Source organism: Atractosteus spatula, chromosome 1 (assembly GCF_055471065.1).
Source record: "Atractosteus spatula isolate fAtrSpa1 chromosome 1, fAtrSpa1.hap1, whole genome shotgun sequence".
In the NCBI taxonomy this organism is placed as follows: Eukaryota; Metazoa; Chordata; class Actinopteri; order Semionotiformes; family Lepisosteidae; genus Atractosteus; species Atractosteus spatula.
In genome coordinates, this window is record NC_142706.1 from 20,132,680 (window position 1) to 20,147,632 (window position 14,953).

General features: G+C 37.3%; 1 protein-coding gene across 1 annotated transcript in view; it reads right to left on the reverse strand.

The window, feature by feature from the left end:
* nfxl1 (nuclear transcription factor, X-box binding-like 1) overlaps positions 1 to 14,953 on the reverse strand; it is a 60,364-nt gene that overhangs the window by 4,427 nt on the left and 40,984 nt on the right. The window contains exons 18-22 of the mRNA XM_088922552.1: positions 14,149 to 14,315; positions 12,513 to 12,582; positions 7,195 to 7,299; positions 5,736 to 5,822; positions 3,773 to 3,826 (exon numbers count right to left, since the gene is read on the reverse strand). Of these exons, the coding sequence (XP_088778678.1) occupies positions 3,773 to 3,826; positions 5,736 to 5,822; positions 7,195 to 7,299; positions 12,513 to 12,582; positions 14,149 to 14,315 (483 nt within the window). The remainder of the gene's footprint in view (positions 1 to 3,772; positions 3,827 to 5,735; positions 5,823 to 7,194; positions 7,300 to 12,512; positions 12,583 to 14,148; positions 14,316 to 14,953) is intronic.

Genomic DNA, 14,953 nt, shown 5'->3' on the forward strand with positions numbered 1-14,953 from the left:
TTTCAGCTCCAGAGAACGTACAGTGTCTCTTGCACTAGAGTAGCAGTTTAATAGTAATATCTTTGGTGTGAGGTGCATTCTGTAATAGGTATAGCAATGTAAGTTACATATAGCTGTTCTTCACCACTAAGTTAAGTTGGAGGTCAGGGTTTAGTTGGACCTTGGAAAAACAAAATGGGATTCGACAGTCAAGTGTAGCCACGTAGTGTATGTAGAACTTTTTTCCTTTGAGTGGGGGGTATAAAAAGGCTGCGATTTGAGTAAAATATGCCCAATTACAGCAATGAGACAAGATAAGAGGTCAATTGCCATTCTACGAAGACCTGCCGAGTAAGTCAGCGATTTGGCCATCATAATATTTTAGCTCTATCTCTGGAAATGAAGAGGAAACAATGCTGTGAATGAGCTCCAACTTCCTATAGGACAAAGTGCCAGCAATCTTGGAGACACTGTCTGTAAAACTGTAAATAAGTACTATAAACTTTACAATGAAGGCTGAAGGTTCTGCCCTGCATGCAGCAGGTATTATTTGAGGTAAAACCTGGACTTAACATTTGCTCTAATTCAATACATCCATGTAAGAGTCACTTTACTTGTTCCATCTCTGCAAGTTGATGGAATTGTTGTTCCACAAATCTCTGACCAAGTTGCTGTTGTGTACTGAAATAACCCCAGAATTAAGTAGTAGTATTATTGCTGGAGAGATGCTGTAGGTCTCCAGGCCTCCCAATATTGACTCAATGGGGACTCATATTGGTAGAGAAATCTGGAGGGAATGCAGTTTATGTACACAACAGTCTACCACAAAGGCCAATCTTGCCAGACAGCCTCTAACATGGGTCAGTTTCACAGAGAAATCTGTAGCACTGGGCTGCGTGAAAGTCCAAGACAACGTCCTGGCTGGAGCTACTTGCAAGCCTGCGTCCATAGGGCCGGTAGCCAGCATAGCCAGGCGGCCAGAGGGCAAATGACTAGCACTAATCAAGGAAGAGCAGCCAGACTCACAAGAGCCACAGGAGAGAGAGCTGCAATGCTATGAGAAGGGGAAAAAATATCTCATAACAGGAGATAGAGGCTACATTCTTGATGGTGGTCAGGGGGCAAGAAAGCCTTTTAACTGCAGCTTCTACTGCTAGTGAGCAGGGCAGTAGTTCCATGGGGAGATGACCACACTCTCTAGTCAGCAGTGCTGTGGAAAAGGAAGACAGCCAGAACCTACAATGGACCAGAACCTTTATGAATGGGTTGGGGCAGGGGCTCTAACACTCAAGCCAATACTAAGGATTGTGGCCTAGAATTTAGATACTGGGCGTCATGCCAGGAGTGGCCACCAACAGGGCAAGTCACCCAGAGACAACAGCGTATTAGGTAGGGGCAATGAAATGGTAAGGGAGCAATGCGTTCTCCCCTATTTTAATCTGTGACTGTGTGACATTATGGGTTCAAGGAGCTGTCGTTCTGCACTGTGCCTTGCAGGCGTGGGCATTAGGAACAAGCTGGTCATACTCAGCCCCAGCATGAGGGAGGGAGAAAGTGAGTGTCAAGGACTCCTGCTGGGCTGACTGAGTTTGGAGAAGATCAGAGACTCTCCTGTGAGCTGGAAGGTCAACCTCTGGTGTCACCCCCCGAAGGCAGGGGACTGAGATATAAATAGGGGCACACTTCCTGTGCTCAGAGGAAGCACAGGGATAGTGTGTACATACCATTCAACTACAAAATGTTTAGTCTCATCTGTTACATGATGTCTGCGATAAACCTGCTTAACCCAAGCAGTAATAATGTGGTTACAATAAAACAATTTTATTACACCTACTGTATATTTAGTTTCAGTCCATTTAGCCAGCAAATGGTGGTTGGAATGTTAATATTTTAAGTACCGAACAGCTTTGTGATCTAACTTTTGATATGAATGTTGGTACCTGTGATTGTTTTTCAAATAATTGTTTTAACTGAATGCTCTGCTTCATACATGAATATCACTGCACTATTCCACTATATACAATACTCCTACACAGACACGCTTGAGGGCATGTGGCACTCTGCAGTGGTTTTCAAAAACTTTGCAGAGAAATTAGAGGTACTGTAAATAAATCACAGCCACAAACTGTAAGCTGTATTGTAATGTGTAAATCATTCACAAGTGTAAAGTATTTCAGTACATTTTACAAAGAATGTTACTTGCAAATATCAAACCTAAAGTCAACCTCAACATGTTTTTTAACTATTCAAACTCGAAATGTACACTATACAAATGTCACTTTGTATACAAATTAAACCTTTCTATAACATCAGTTCCCCTACATATTTTGGTGTATGCTGCATCCTGGTTATTCAGGTTTTGTTCAAAGGCATAGGCAAATACAATAATATTGTGACAGTTCAGATATGCAAAGAAGAAAATCAGCTTTCACAAATATGCAAATTGTATACAAAAACTGATGAGTGCACAAATAGAGATTTTCTGCATTAATACTGTACATAGCACGCTAATTTCCAGTTTCAACCCACTTAGTGCTTCATGTTCTATACAGGTATCTATGTCTTGTAAAAAAAAAAAACAGTTAAGAAATAAAGTGTTGTCTACAAGTTAAAAAAATCCAGAATTTGTGTTTGACAGAAGGATCTTGCAAATTCATAAGAAGATGTACATACAGTATGAGACAGAACGGTAGGCACAATAGAGGTGGATTAATAAGTTAATGTGCATCAGTTTTTTCACAGTTGATACACCACTTTAAATTATCTAGACTACTGGAATGGAATTTCAATGGAAGTTAGAAGTCACTGAAGTCAAGGAAATGTAAAAGTTAAATGAGAAAGGCAGCCCTTCCAGAGAAGTCTATGAAACAATATGAACATGGCAAGGAAAATATTTAATGTGGTGACTTTAATTATTTATTAGGCATTATATTAAAATGGGATGATGGGAACATATTTGCTTATAAATACATATAAAAGTATGATTTGAATGCTAGTGTATGTGTAACACGTAGTGATACATTTTTCATTTATAATTATACAGATCTGAGTGTACTGAAGGGAATGGCTTGAATATATTCAAATGCATCCCATTTACCTGAATATTTTTTTTTAAAAATAGTGAAAGACAAAAAAAATGCATTTAGTTTTTAAACATTTGTTTACAACTGGGATACAATCATCTATTGGTAATTGCGGTATAACTATTGATGATTTGGAGCTCAGAAATGCACAAAAATAGGGTCATTATTTTTTAAGTCAAAGCAGTTGTTGATACAGACATGCGTGTCTTTATTCTGCTCTAAGTGCAGCATGTTGTTTGCAAACCATTAATCAAACAACAGTGTTTTACTTCATTGTAGGAATACAGGTGCTTTACTAAAATGTATTCCTTCAGGGTCATATGGTAAATTTCAAGCTGTACACACAACATAATGCAAGCAGCAACTTTGGCAGTGTACAGGACTATAAATTACCCAAAACATGATGTGATTAAATGACCCATGGTCTTGGAGAATCTCTCTAAATTGTAGGTTAAATTGTGGATTAAAGCAATGCTACAAACTAGGTAATGCATACAATATTATTGTCTCTATTATAATAATATACAAATATGATCAAATTTGTCCTTTAAGACTACCAGAGGCAATTTTAATATGTTCTACATTTAAATAATGCAATTCTCCTAATTTACATTTACACATTTTTTAACATTTGGTTCAAGTTGTAATTGAGGAGGTGGAATTCATAAACATTGGAATGATTTAACCCTTCTTGATAAGATATAACTCACTTGCTGTCGTCTCTTTTCCTCCTCAATTGCTGCTTTTTCTTCTGCTTCCTTCATCTGAGGAAAAACAGAACATTCCTTAGTTGGACACAGAGACAAACGCTGGATTTGTCACTACGGATTCACATATCACAGAAATTACAAAGGGTGAATGCAAATAACACACAATGGCCACACAGAATTACTATTAATAAGAAATTTTGATCTGTCATCATATTTTTTACAGATGTGACATTGTTCTTAAAAATGAAGAAATGCAGAGATGAGTAATGCATTAGAATCATACACATCATATAAAAATACTTGCAGAAATCAAACTTAAAACCTTATCCAACTCAAAACACCTTTTCCCCATTACTGTTTTAAAACACTTTTGTTCATACTATATATAAAAGTGAAAGGTGCAGCAAAACATCTAAATTCTTTCCACATACATACAGTATCATCACTTTTTATGATCTACAACAGTTATTTCACTTCACTTTTGTGGTCATAAGTTCACACTCAAAAAACAACCAAGATCCCTTCAAAATGTTGTTGCTTCCATTAAATGTGCATTGTCTTTCTCCTTCTACACAGCCTTCTGAACTGCTTCCCTTTAGATTTCACACCCTTCACTGGATAATTTAGAGGGAAGAGTGAAGCTGGTTGTTGAATCATTCTGACAAAACGATGACTTAAGAAAAAATGATGCAGCTCATATTGCCACCAAGACAGGAATTCTAGAGGAAACAGCTCAGATTTTCTTTGACAATATCTGCTTTCTGTTTTTTAAACACTGCAAAGCAAAGCCCTGAACAAGCTACACCTTAAGTCAAAAGAAGTTACTCAATACTGTGAATTTGAAAAGGGAAAGAATGTACTAGATTGTAAACATCCCCAATTGTTTTTTTGTCATTTTCTTAATAACATCACTCCAAATTACAGCATGTTATCCTGTAAAATAAGTGGCACAAAATGGGGATAAACTGCTTTGTTTATATAAAATGATAATATAGGTATTTTTCAATTATGTGTTGGGGCACTGTGTATTTTCTGTGCTAACTTAAACACTTCAAATGAGGTTTATAACAGGACAAAATATTCATATACATTTATCACACTCTTAAGTGTCATTTAACTCAGACCTACAAAGTGTCAGAAATGCAAGAGTTGACAGCTTATATCTTAGAACCTGCAGAAATTTGAAACATGATGCAGCACAGTCTGGCAATGAAAGGAAGCACTCAACAAGTGATAAATTATTACTGCCTTATCTTTGTCTGCCCCAGATCTCTTTTTTTTGTATTTTAAAACCTACAATTTATCATGTTGCAGCTATAAATGTTTGGTCTTATTAATTTCACACTAATGCACACGATCTGCCACATTATTTGTTAAAACTGGAGGAGCTAGGACAATGTATACATTGTAAAATGTAATGGTGTCACCGAGTTATATTAGCAAAGAAAGAATGTGCTGCATTGTGTTCTGTATTCCCTGTCAAATAGGTGGTAAATAGGGGGTGTATAATTATTAACTTACTGTACTTGCATAGCATATTAATTAAAACCAGATACTGATACTGATACAGATACTGATACACTTTTGAAAAAAGTCATTAGGTAGTTATGGGAATGAAGTATGCATATTATCTGTTACTTCTACAGAGGAAAGAATCAGGCTTATTGCAGTGCTTGTAGGATGGGAACCAGATTCCAGCGGTTTTGAATATTAATCCCTCAATAATTAGTTCCTGTGAAAATTGATATTAATACAACATGCATTTACATTTATTAGTGTAAACAAGACTACTCATTAAACCACATACTCAAATAGTGTTGAGCTTATTACTGTCCCCGCATTGTTTTCGCATTCTCCAGTCTTTCCAGCCCAGCTCTGCAGTACAATGCAGTACAACTTTGAGAGACACTCAAGGCAGAAAATGTAAGAACATCGGTAATGAACAAACACTCAGAATAAATACCTCAGACGCCTTCTTCTGCAAGTCCTTGCATGCCTCATCACATTCTACGACGACCAGCCCTTCATGAGCCTTGAAGCAAGGGTACTCCTGTGCAGATTGAATCAGGTTTTAGGTTAGGCTTTCAAAAAATATGCATACAAAAGGGTGAAATTACCTTGTCATAAATCATCTCTTCAGAAATTAATTTCTGGGAGAGGGGACTTTCCAAATTAGTAGTGGTAAAGTGAGCATTTAGGTAGGTGTTAGTGAGGCCAGCAGGGGGCACTCACCCTGCAGTCCAGGTGGGTCCTAATGCCCCAGTATAGTGACGGGGACACTATACTGTAAATAAGCACCGTCCTTCGGATAAGACATAAAACCGAGGTCCTGACTCTCTGTGGTCATTAAAAATCCCAGGGTGTTTCTTGAAAAGAGTAGGGTTGTAACCCCGACGTCCTGGCCAAATTTCCCATGCCTCCTAATAATTCCCTGTATGAATTGGCTACATTACTTTGTTCTCCTCCCCCCCCCCCTCCCACTCCGACGGCAGGCAGAGCGACGTGCCGGTTGGAGTATTTCTCGGTCGCAGTTAATGGCAACGTCAGCTCAAAGATTTGGTTCAAACCACCAAATGGAGACTGGTGTGCCGACAAGCAGACCCTGCTGATGCGGGATTAATGCTAGGAAAGAGAGAAAGTGAGCATTTAGGTCTCCTGTCAACCTAGTACTTTTCCCAGTTCTGGTGGATCATGATTCCATCTCAGAACGATGGAAAGAGAGCATGTACTTCCTTGCTTGGTTCTGGACATCTACTATCAACTTCTGCTTTTTCCACTTCTTTGTTAATGACCAAAGCAATCAGTAATTTTTAAAAGAATAATAAATGTATGGTATGCAAGCTAAGGCAGAACAATGACAAATGGTTGATACATGCTGAGCTGCAAAGAACCAAATATTTTGTAACAAACAAATTCAGGCTTAAATACTGCATCAGCCTTAGTGAATGGAAGCTATCATGTTAACCAGTGACGTGATATCAATGACACCAAGCATAGCCAGCAAACTCCCAGTTCTCAAAAGGCTTTCACATTACTGTGCATTAGCAATAAAGGTGCAGGCACTTCATATTATTCTAATACATTAAAATACTAAAACTTTGAGTAAAAGAAAAATGAATCATCTCTAGGTTGTGACTTGGATTTGATGCCAGAACCTGTTATTGGGGTCATACGAACAACCTGTTTCAAGATGTGAAATTTCGGCAATGTAATCCTCCTCCAGACCACAGTCTGCGAGTTTAGGATCTTACGATCGAGAACAACTACATTTATTATGAAAGACTTTAGACAAATATTTGATACTAACCGAACTCCAATGCCATATTCTGCACACAAACATGTGCATCATGGGATCACTATTATTTTAATCTATCTCTATCACATACCCTTCAAACCATGTTAACAATTAACTAAAAACTTACCCTTTTGATTCTTTTGCATGGACATCTGAGCTTCACTTTTTGACTGCAGATCCCCATGCAGGATCCTGGATGGCAGGTCTCTTTGCAGCGATGCCCACATTGCAGCTAAACAAGCAGAAGAGGGGAATAATACATCCGGAGGAAGAAAACCACCACCTGGCCCTTGAAATATCTTGGATTTAACCACCAGAAAAAAACCCAAAGCTAAAACTTGGAATTTCTTTAAGGTGAATAAAGGACTGATTGAATAGCTATAAAATATAAATGAAAGAATCAATTTAACTAGGGAACTCTGATAGCACCTTCACCAATATACTGGTCTGATAAATTATTTCTCAGTTTGCATTCATTGAAATTACCCTTTGATGTTTTCGCAGGATGGGTGTCTTTTTTTAAAAAAAGGCTCCATATGGGTCTTTGTGACATTGCTATTTGGTCAAAAACTGCAAGTTACAGACACAAGCTAGATAAGTAAGCTGTACACCTGTAATAACAATGCTAGCAGGGGATAAGACATCACCCATTGTCCATACAAACCAGCTCCACTTTGAAAGACTTCCAGCAAAAAAAAGAGTGTCTTTCTCAAAGATGTTGGAATAAGTTAGTGACTACAGCCACTCTCTTTTTAAAATAACGTTTTCTGGGACCTGCAACCTCGTGAAGGCAAAACTCATAATGAAAATCAGTACAGGTCAGAATAAAGAAAGAATGCTGTATAACAAGTTTCATGGTTGTGAATCAGGTCCAGAGGAGGAGAAGAAGTAGTCACATATGGAGTATGAGAAATATCTAGTTTATCTTTTTTTGTACTCTCCTGAGTGGGGACCACCCTGCTCAGCTGCTGCTTTCACACAGCTAAACAAGGGGCCTAAATGTGGTCCAAAGCAAAAAGCTATACTTGTTCAAACACTTATTGTAGGAAAAGTGGTCAAAACGCTGTCAGGCCAGCTAGTATGGGCAAAGTACACTAATGCTTTGAAAACTTTAAGGTTCATTGGTTAGAGAATTTTCTGAAACATCAAAATTGTGCACGGGTAAGTGAAAACAAATATATTAATAATTCAGTTTGTGGTACTGCAATTTTTAAAACTATAAAAACGTAGCTTGGAATAATACAAAAAAATGGAGTACAATAGCGACAAGTCAAATCAAATCAAAACACCTTAGTGTCCCATTTACTGTACATAAAAATGTGGTCTTAATTCCTCAACTGCCACAACTATTCAATCGACATATATCAAATCCTGATGATTGAAAGTGGCAAAACACCTAGATATGTCAGAACAGATAGATAATCAGCACCTTAGAGCCATTTAAAGTTAATAATGGTCAATTGGTCAAACAGATGAGGTCATAAATTAAAAACCCCACAGTTCAATGTGCTCTTGCTGTTTTTTTAAAGGTCACTTCTCAGTTTGCAGAGGACTCTTTTTAACAAGCTAAAGTATACGGTCCCTAATTGCTTCTCAATGCAACCACATCCACAGCGAGAAAGCTTTTCCACTAGTTTAGCACCCTTAACCTGCTTCTTTTGATGAAAGTCTCTAGTGTAATCTAGCAGAAGGAAACATGCAATTAAGAAGAAAATGTAGCCATTTTAATTAAACCAACTGCAGGGAATCATCTGAACATCTTGTGCTTTTTTTTTTTGAGGCAAGCACAGAGTGCCAGAGATTGCTAGCCCTTACCATTTATGGTGTAACTTTAGGGAAACCCAGCAGCTTGTAATGCCTCAAACTCAAAGCAATGATAATACAAATAATACTTTCAGAAAAATAATACAAAAACATAGAATCTAATGCAATGCTGCCAAAATGTGCCAACTTCAGATTTAGTTTGCTCAAAAATCTTAGATGTTTGTTAAACTGATTCAGATTTTTCTTATTTTGGTCATTTTGCCCAAAAGCAATTAAAGTAAATAAATAAAAAGAATAATATACTGTAAAAAAATGAAACAGCTTTTACCACATTGTTCTAAGTCAACACCCCTGCCTCTGCGCTTGTCATAACTAGCTTACTGTTTCCTAGTATTAAAAATGTTCACAGGCATAAAAAAACTCCAATAAGAATTAAAGACAGTGAAGAAACAAGAATATACAGAAAAGGCTGTTTGCTGTCTCCTGAAGTACATCAAGATTCATATCCTTCAGCTTTAAGATTCATTAATCCAAAAATCATTAAAACTTTGTCAGTTTCCCATTATGTATTACAATAACAATATTCACTGCTAAAAATAAAACAAAGAGGCCCCGTTTTCCAAAGGCCAAAAGATCAGAAAAGGCTAGTGAGTAGAGTAACATTTCATACACCACATTCCTAAAACACCTGATAAAAATGTTTTCTACACTGAGAGCACATCTGTCCATTTATTTGCTTGTTCTTCTCATTTGTTACCCCTTCACACACTTGAACGATCAATACTTTATTGCTTTACTCAGTAACATGGGTTCAATCTTTAAACAGAATTACCTAAGAGTTTCAAAACAACAGAAATAACAAGCAACAACAAAAATAAAAAGACAGGGACAACCAACCTCTCAAAAAGTAAGGTCCTCAAAATGAGGTTTGGACTTTAACTTTTTCTTCACAGTGCTTCACAATTCACAATGCCTTGTTCAATTGTCTACATGGCTAAATGAACATTTTGAAGGCTGGGGCTGATTGAAGGGCTCAGATAAAGAGTAATTGTCTCTATAATTAATCATGTCCTTGGGAACTCTTGTGTACTGTTTGTAATGCCTTCGGCAACTATCACTGTTCAGGTTTACATCATTCTTCTTTCACAGCCTTGCTCCCTTCTTGAATTTATGAGGTATATAACTAGCCACTTAGCTGTGAATAAATCAACCAGATAGGAGAAACCAGCTGTGCAGCAGTAGCAGATAAATGCTTGACAAAGTTTCACTGAGACTAAAAACTCAGCTCTATTAGGATTTATTTTAGAATGACGTTCCTTACTGTACATCATATACAAGTAGACCGATTTGTAAAAGTGGTAAATTTACAATCTTTTTCTTCAAACCACTGCTATAATGTATTTTTAGTAATGGTGTAGTATTTGTGATGGACAGATAAGGAAATCATCAGATTCACCACTAACCTGATGTACTGTAATTAGAACTACTCTTTACAGTTTAATCAGGCATACGGTATGTAGAATGCATGAGAGTACCAAACAGCTCATTTTACCATTGACTAAAAATTACATAGCAACCCACACTCAAACACTTTTGAAATGATTTTATTTGTGCCAGACATTTCATGACTTTTTTTTTTTTTTGGACTAGAACAAACCATAAATAAAATTGTTTTTAGTTGTTGAATAGAACAGCAAAAAATATTTGACTATAACTTTATGTCAAGGAAATGAAACATATGCAAGTGGGAAGAAAAGCATTTGTAATAGACTAATCTAAGCTGGCTCGCAATTCAATTACCTCCAGTTGTTTTTACATGTAGGCAAATTCATGTCAAGCTTTACAAATAAATAATATCCTATGTGAAAATACTGCTGCAACCCAGGTCAACAGATTTAAAAAATGGCCAAGACCTACTGCAACTCATCTCAAAAACTGCAACTTTTTTCCTGAACTCTTATCATATCTGGAGTCTGGCCTTTGGCATCTATTTGTCCTTGTGATTTTATTTTTGAAGATGGACGAAAGACCCTGGGAAAGATCCTTTCATAATGCAAAAAATCTTTGATGCGCAATAAAAATACAGATTTTTGCAATCCCTGCTAATTTATTGTATCCGTTTTTTTTCAACCTCCTTAGTGAATTGAGGAAGTTAACTTCAAAATGCACAGCTGCCGATCAGCCTCTTGGCATTTTTTCTCAGCACCTAAAAAGAAGCTGCCCTGCATTTCAAGCTGTTCCTCATCATTTACTCTTGTGTTGACTGCGCCCTCTAGCGGAATATAAAGATCCACTTAAAGATCACCATTGTCGATACATTAAATTCACTGACAGACTGCAATTATCCCAGTGAAAACCACAAAAGCTGTACCTTCACTTTCATTTACTGTATGTGGTTCTCTATATACATAGTGTCCATATCTGTGCATCAGAGTCAGTTCTAATTGATTTTTCATCAATTCATTTTTGTAAAATGTTATATACAGTTCAGATGTATTTTTCCCTTCATTCCCCTGTTTGTATTTTAGGAAGATGTATTTTATGAGCTTGCAGTGCTAGGCTACAGAACTCTACAGCATGTTTTACAGCATGATGACACAAAGTAACTGAGTGCAAATATATTATTAGCTGACTTTTACATTTACCATTGTGCAACTTTTTTAGATGAATTAACAATTTCACTTATTTGAAAAACAGAGATTATTAAAATGTTAAAAAGCATGTAGTAGTTTTGACGCAATAATTTATGACTGCTGTTTGAATGGAAAACACATTCAGCTTACAAGAACAGCTAACTGCTGCTATACTACAGTGCCCCCTAGTGCTGTGGATTTAAACATTCTATACCACTTAAAATCATTAATGAAAACTTTGGGGCCTCTCTTTTGCAGGAATAGGTCTGTATTGGCAAAACAAAACAGATTGGTGATTGTAAGAAGTTAATATGCACAATTTAGGAAATTCCCCATCTTATTTAACATGTAGCACACAAAGCACAATTTAATTTCTACTTCGCTCCGCAAATTACATCATGAAACTGTTTGCTAACTCCACCGTCTGGAAATGCCAACCTGTAACCATTTGTCTTGTTGACGCAAACAAAAAAACAACTTACGATTAAGTGTACTGAGGCAGGAAATACTGGATAAGCAGTGCACACAAAATCGCAGCGCTACATATTTACAAGTGCTGAAACGTACAGAACATGTGGCTTGTGATTCTGCTTCTAAGCAACTGCGGATATAAACATCATGTGTCTAGGCCCTCTGGTATGCATGACTCTCCCACGCATATTGTCAAAGATGTACTGTAGTGAAAAAGTAGTGTTTTTCCTCAATTCTGTTTGCTAAATTGAGATAGTGCGTTTATAAAATGTATAGGCATTTAAAAATATGTTAAACAGTGAGATTAACAATTTCTTAGCAGTATGACAAATCCAAAGTGAATCTTGTATGTGCTGTGAGTTTTGCTATGGAAACCTAACCGATCATACTTACTCCCACAGTGCAATATGCACCTCGGGGAAAGTGAAACAGCATCTTCAAATGGCATTTACATCTACCCTGCTCAAAAGAATGAATTTGAATGAGGGCTGGGAGGTTATTAAATACCAAAAAAAACAACAAAGTAAGCATTTGTCAAGAATTTCAAGAACGACCGGTGAGAAATGGTGAAACATACCTGCTTAGGACACTGGTTTTTACAGGAGCCCAGCAGCCTTTTTGTCTCATTGTCAGCTGTAGTTATCTTCCTACAACAGCAAATTGGAATTGAAAACATTAGTGAAAGATACCTGAACACTGTGAATGTCCTTCAATGCTTATGAAAGTGTTATTTACCCAGAGTGCATTTAAAACATTTTCTAGTTTATTCAGATGTACTCAATGTAGCATCTGCCTATTCAGTGTGCACTGACTCATTCATAGTCCACTGTCATTCTTTCAGAGTCAACCAAGTACCTTCTTGTGCTGAACCTATATGTAAGAGACCGAGGAATTCATAGGAATATGAATCTACGTACTCGGGTTATTCATTTTTATACACTCCATTTTGAAATCCCCAGATGCTTTTTTATATTAAAAATGAACATATGAAATTCAACATCCCTTGTTGTAGACAACAAACTACCTTCCCCCAATCTAGAATTTCACAGAAGATGATATAGGATATCAAAAGCAGTAGATAAAACAAAAAGGTCATTTAAATATAATTTCATACACTTCCTCCACAGAACTGCTTCAAAACTTTACAGTCTCATCTTTACATAAATTCTTTAGTGTAATAAAGTCAAAATTCCCTCTATTAATGAAAATCAATAACCACAAATATAATCTTTAAAACAAAAAATGTGGATCTACAGTATAGTACATATTAAAATTATAAAGGAACAAGTAATAGGTTTATTCCATGCTGAAAAAAGAAGAAAGAAAAACGTTTCGGCCGTGGAGCCTTCTTCAGGTGACAGCATAGAATAAACCTATTACTTGTTCCTTTGTAGCCTACGCATGCTGACGCAGCTACCCACCTGAACTATTAAAATTATATCTACATGAAAGCTTAGGGAAGCTGTGGGGGAACATAAAGCAGGGGAGACCATCAATATGTGGGATTTATTAAAAATAAAAACAAATAGCCTTTACAACCTTCAACACAAACTTTGAAAAAAATGCTTTTGTAAAGAGCTTATGTTTTCACACAAGTAAAATTGGGATTTAAACCAGCGTCAGGGTAACATCAGCTAGACCACCTTGTCCTTTCATCATTTTATCAGAATTTGGAATTTGCCACATGCTATCCAACCTGATTTGATGGTACAGTACTGCAATCTGCATGCATAACCACAAACCCCATCTTCTCTGACAGATCTGGATAAAAACATAAAGAGGATCTACTGTAGTAACAGGAGCACACGTTTCAGGATGGTTTGATGGTATCATCCCGTTCACGATCCAAGTGTCATCTTGGAAATATATCCACAACTTCAGTCTCAACAAGGAAACGCAGACCAGAGCCGTGTGTCCAGAATAAGCTATTGCATAACTTTGGGGAGCCCCTTTTCAAAAACATCAAAACACAGGTCTCTGCAGGTCAATATGATGCTAACAGTCTCCCTGAACTGAATGGCATTCTTCACACTCAGAATATTTTTGATCTTACGTGCCACATTAATCCTTGATCCCACTTTAGCTAGGACACATAAAAGAAAGAATACCCCTATCTCTGGCTTTTCCTACATTGTATTGCACAGCCTAGGTAGGTTTTCTTTTTCTGAAGTTCGGAGGTGGAAATATCAAGTTGTCAGTCATATAATACTTACAAGCACTCAACGAAAAGGGATGTTATCTTGCAGTGACATTTGAGTCTGATCATCTGTGTGCAGGGAGGGCAGTCTCCAGAATGGCAGGGCAGGGGGCAGGGGTGAGGGCAGCCTGGAGGGCGAGGACGACTGCAGCCCTCTTCGCACTGATGGCACTCCTTACCTGCCTGCAATGGAAAGGAAAGACATGCATAAAATACTCAGATGGGCGATGTAATAACCTGTCAAAAAACACCAATGTGCTGTGCCCTGTGGTGAGGTTATGTGCTTGAATCAGGATTGTCGTGAGTCTCAGACATGAGTACCATGGCAACCTTATATCCATCCCTCACAGACCAAAATACATGGCTTTCCCAAGTGTGGTGTTTTAATAATAATAATAAACTTTATTTTATATAGCGCCTTTAAAGGTGGCTTCTCAAAGCGCTTTACAGGATGACAATAACAATAAATAAGAAGACTACAACAATAAATAAGAAGAATTCACAAGATAGGAGACAATTATAATTACAACAATACAACAATAACAATAAAGGAGACTGTGGAAGGTGGTATTAAGAAGAGCAGAGGGGTGAAGAATGGAACCAGTTAAGTAAAGGCTTTTCTGAAGAAGAAGGTTTTGAGTCTGGATTTGAAGGAGTTTAGAGAAGATGACTCTCTAATATCCTTGGGCAAAGAGTTCCAGAGCTTGGGGGCATAGCAGGAGAAGGCCCTGTCGCCCATACAATGTAGACGGGCTTGGGGGACAGTAAGGAGGGCAGAATTTGAAGAGCGGAGGTTGCGAGGTGGGGAGTAGGGCGATAAA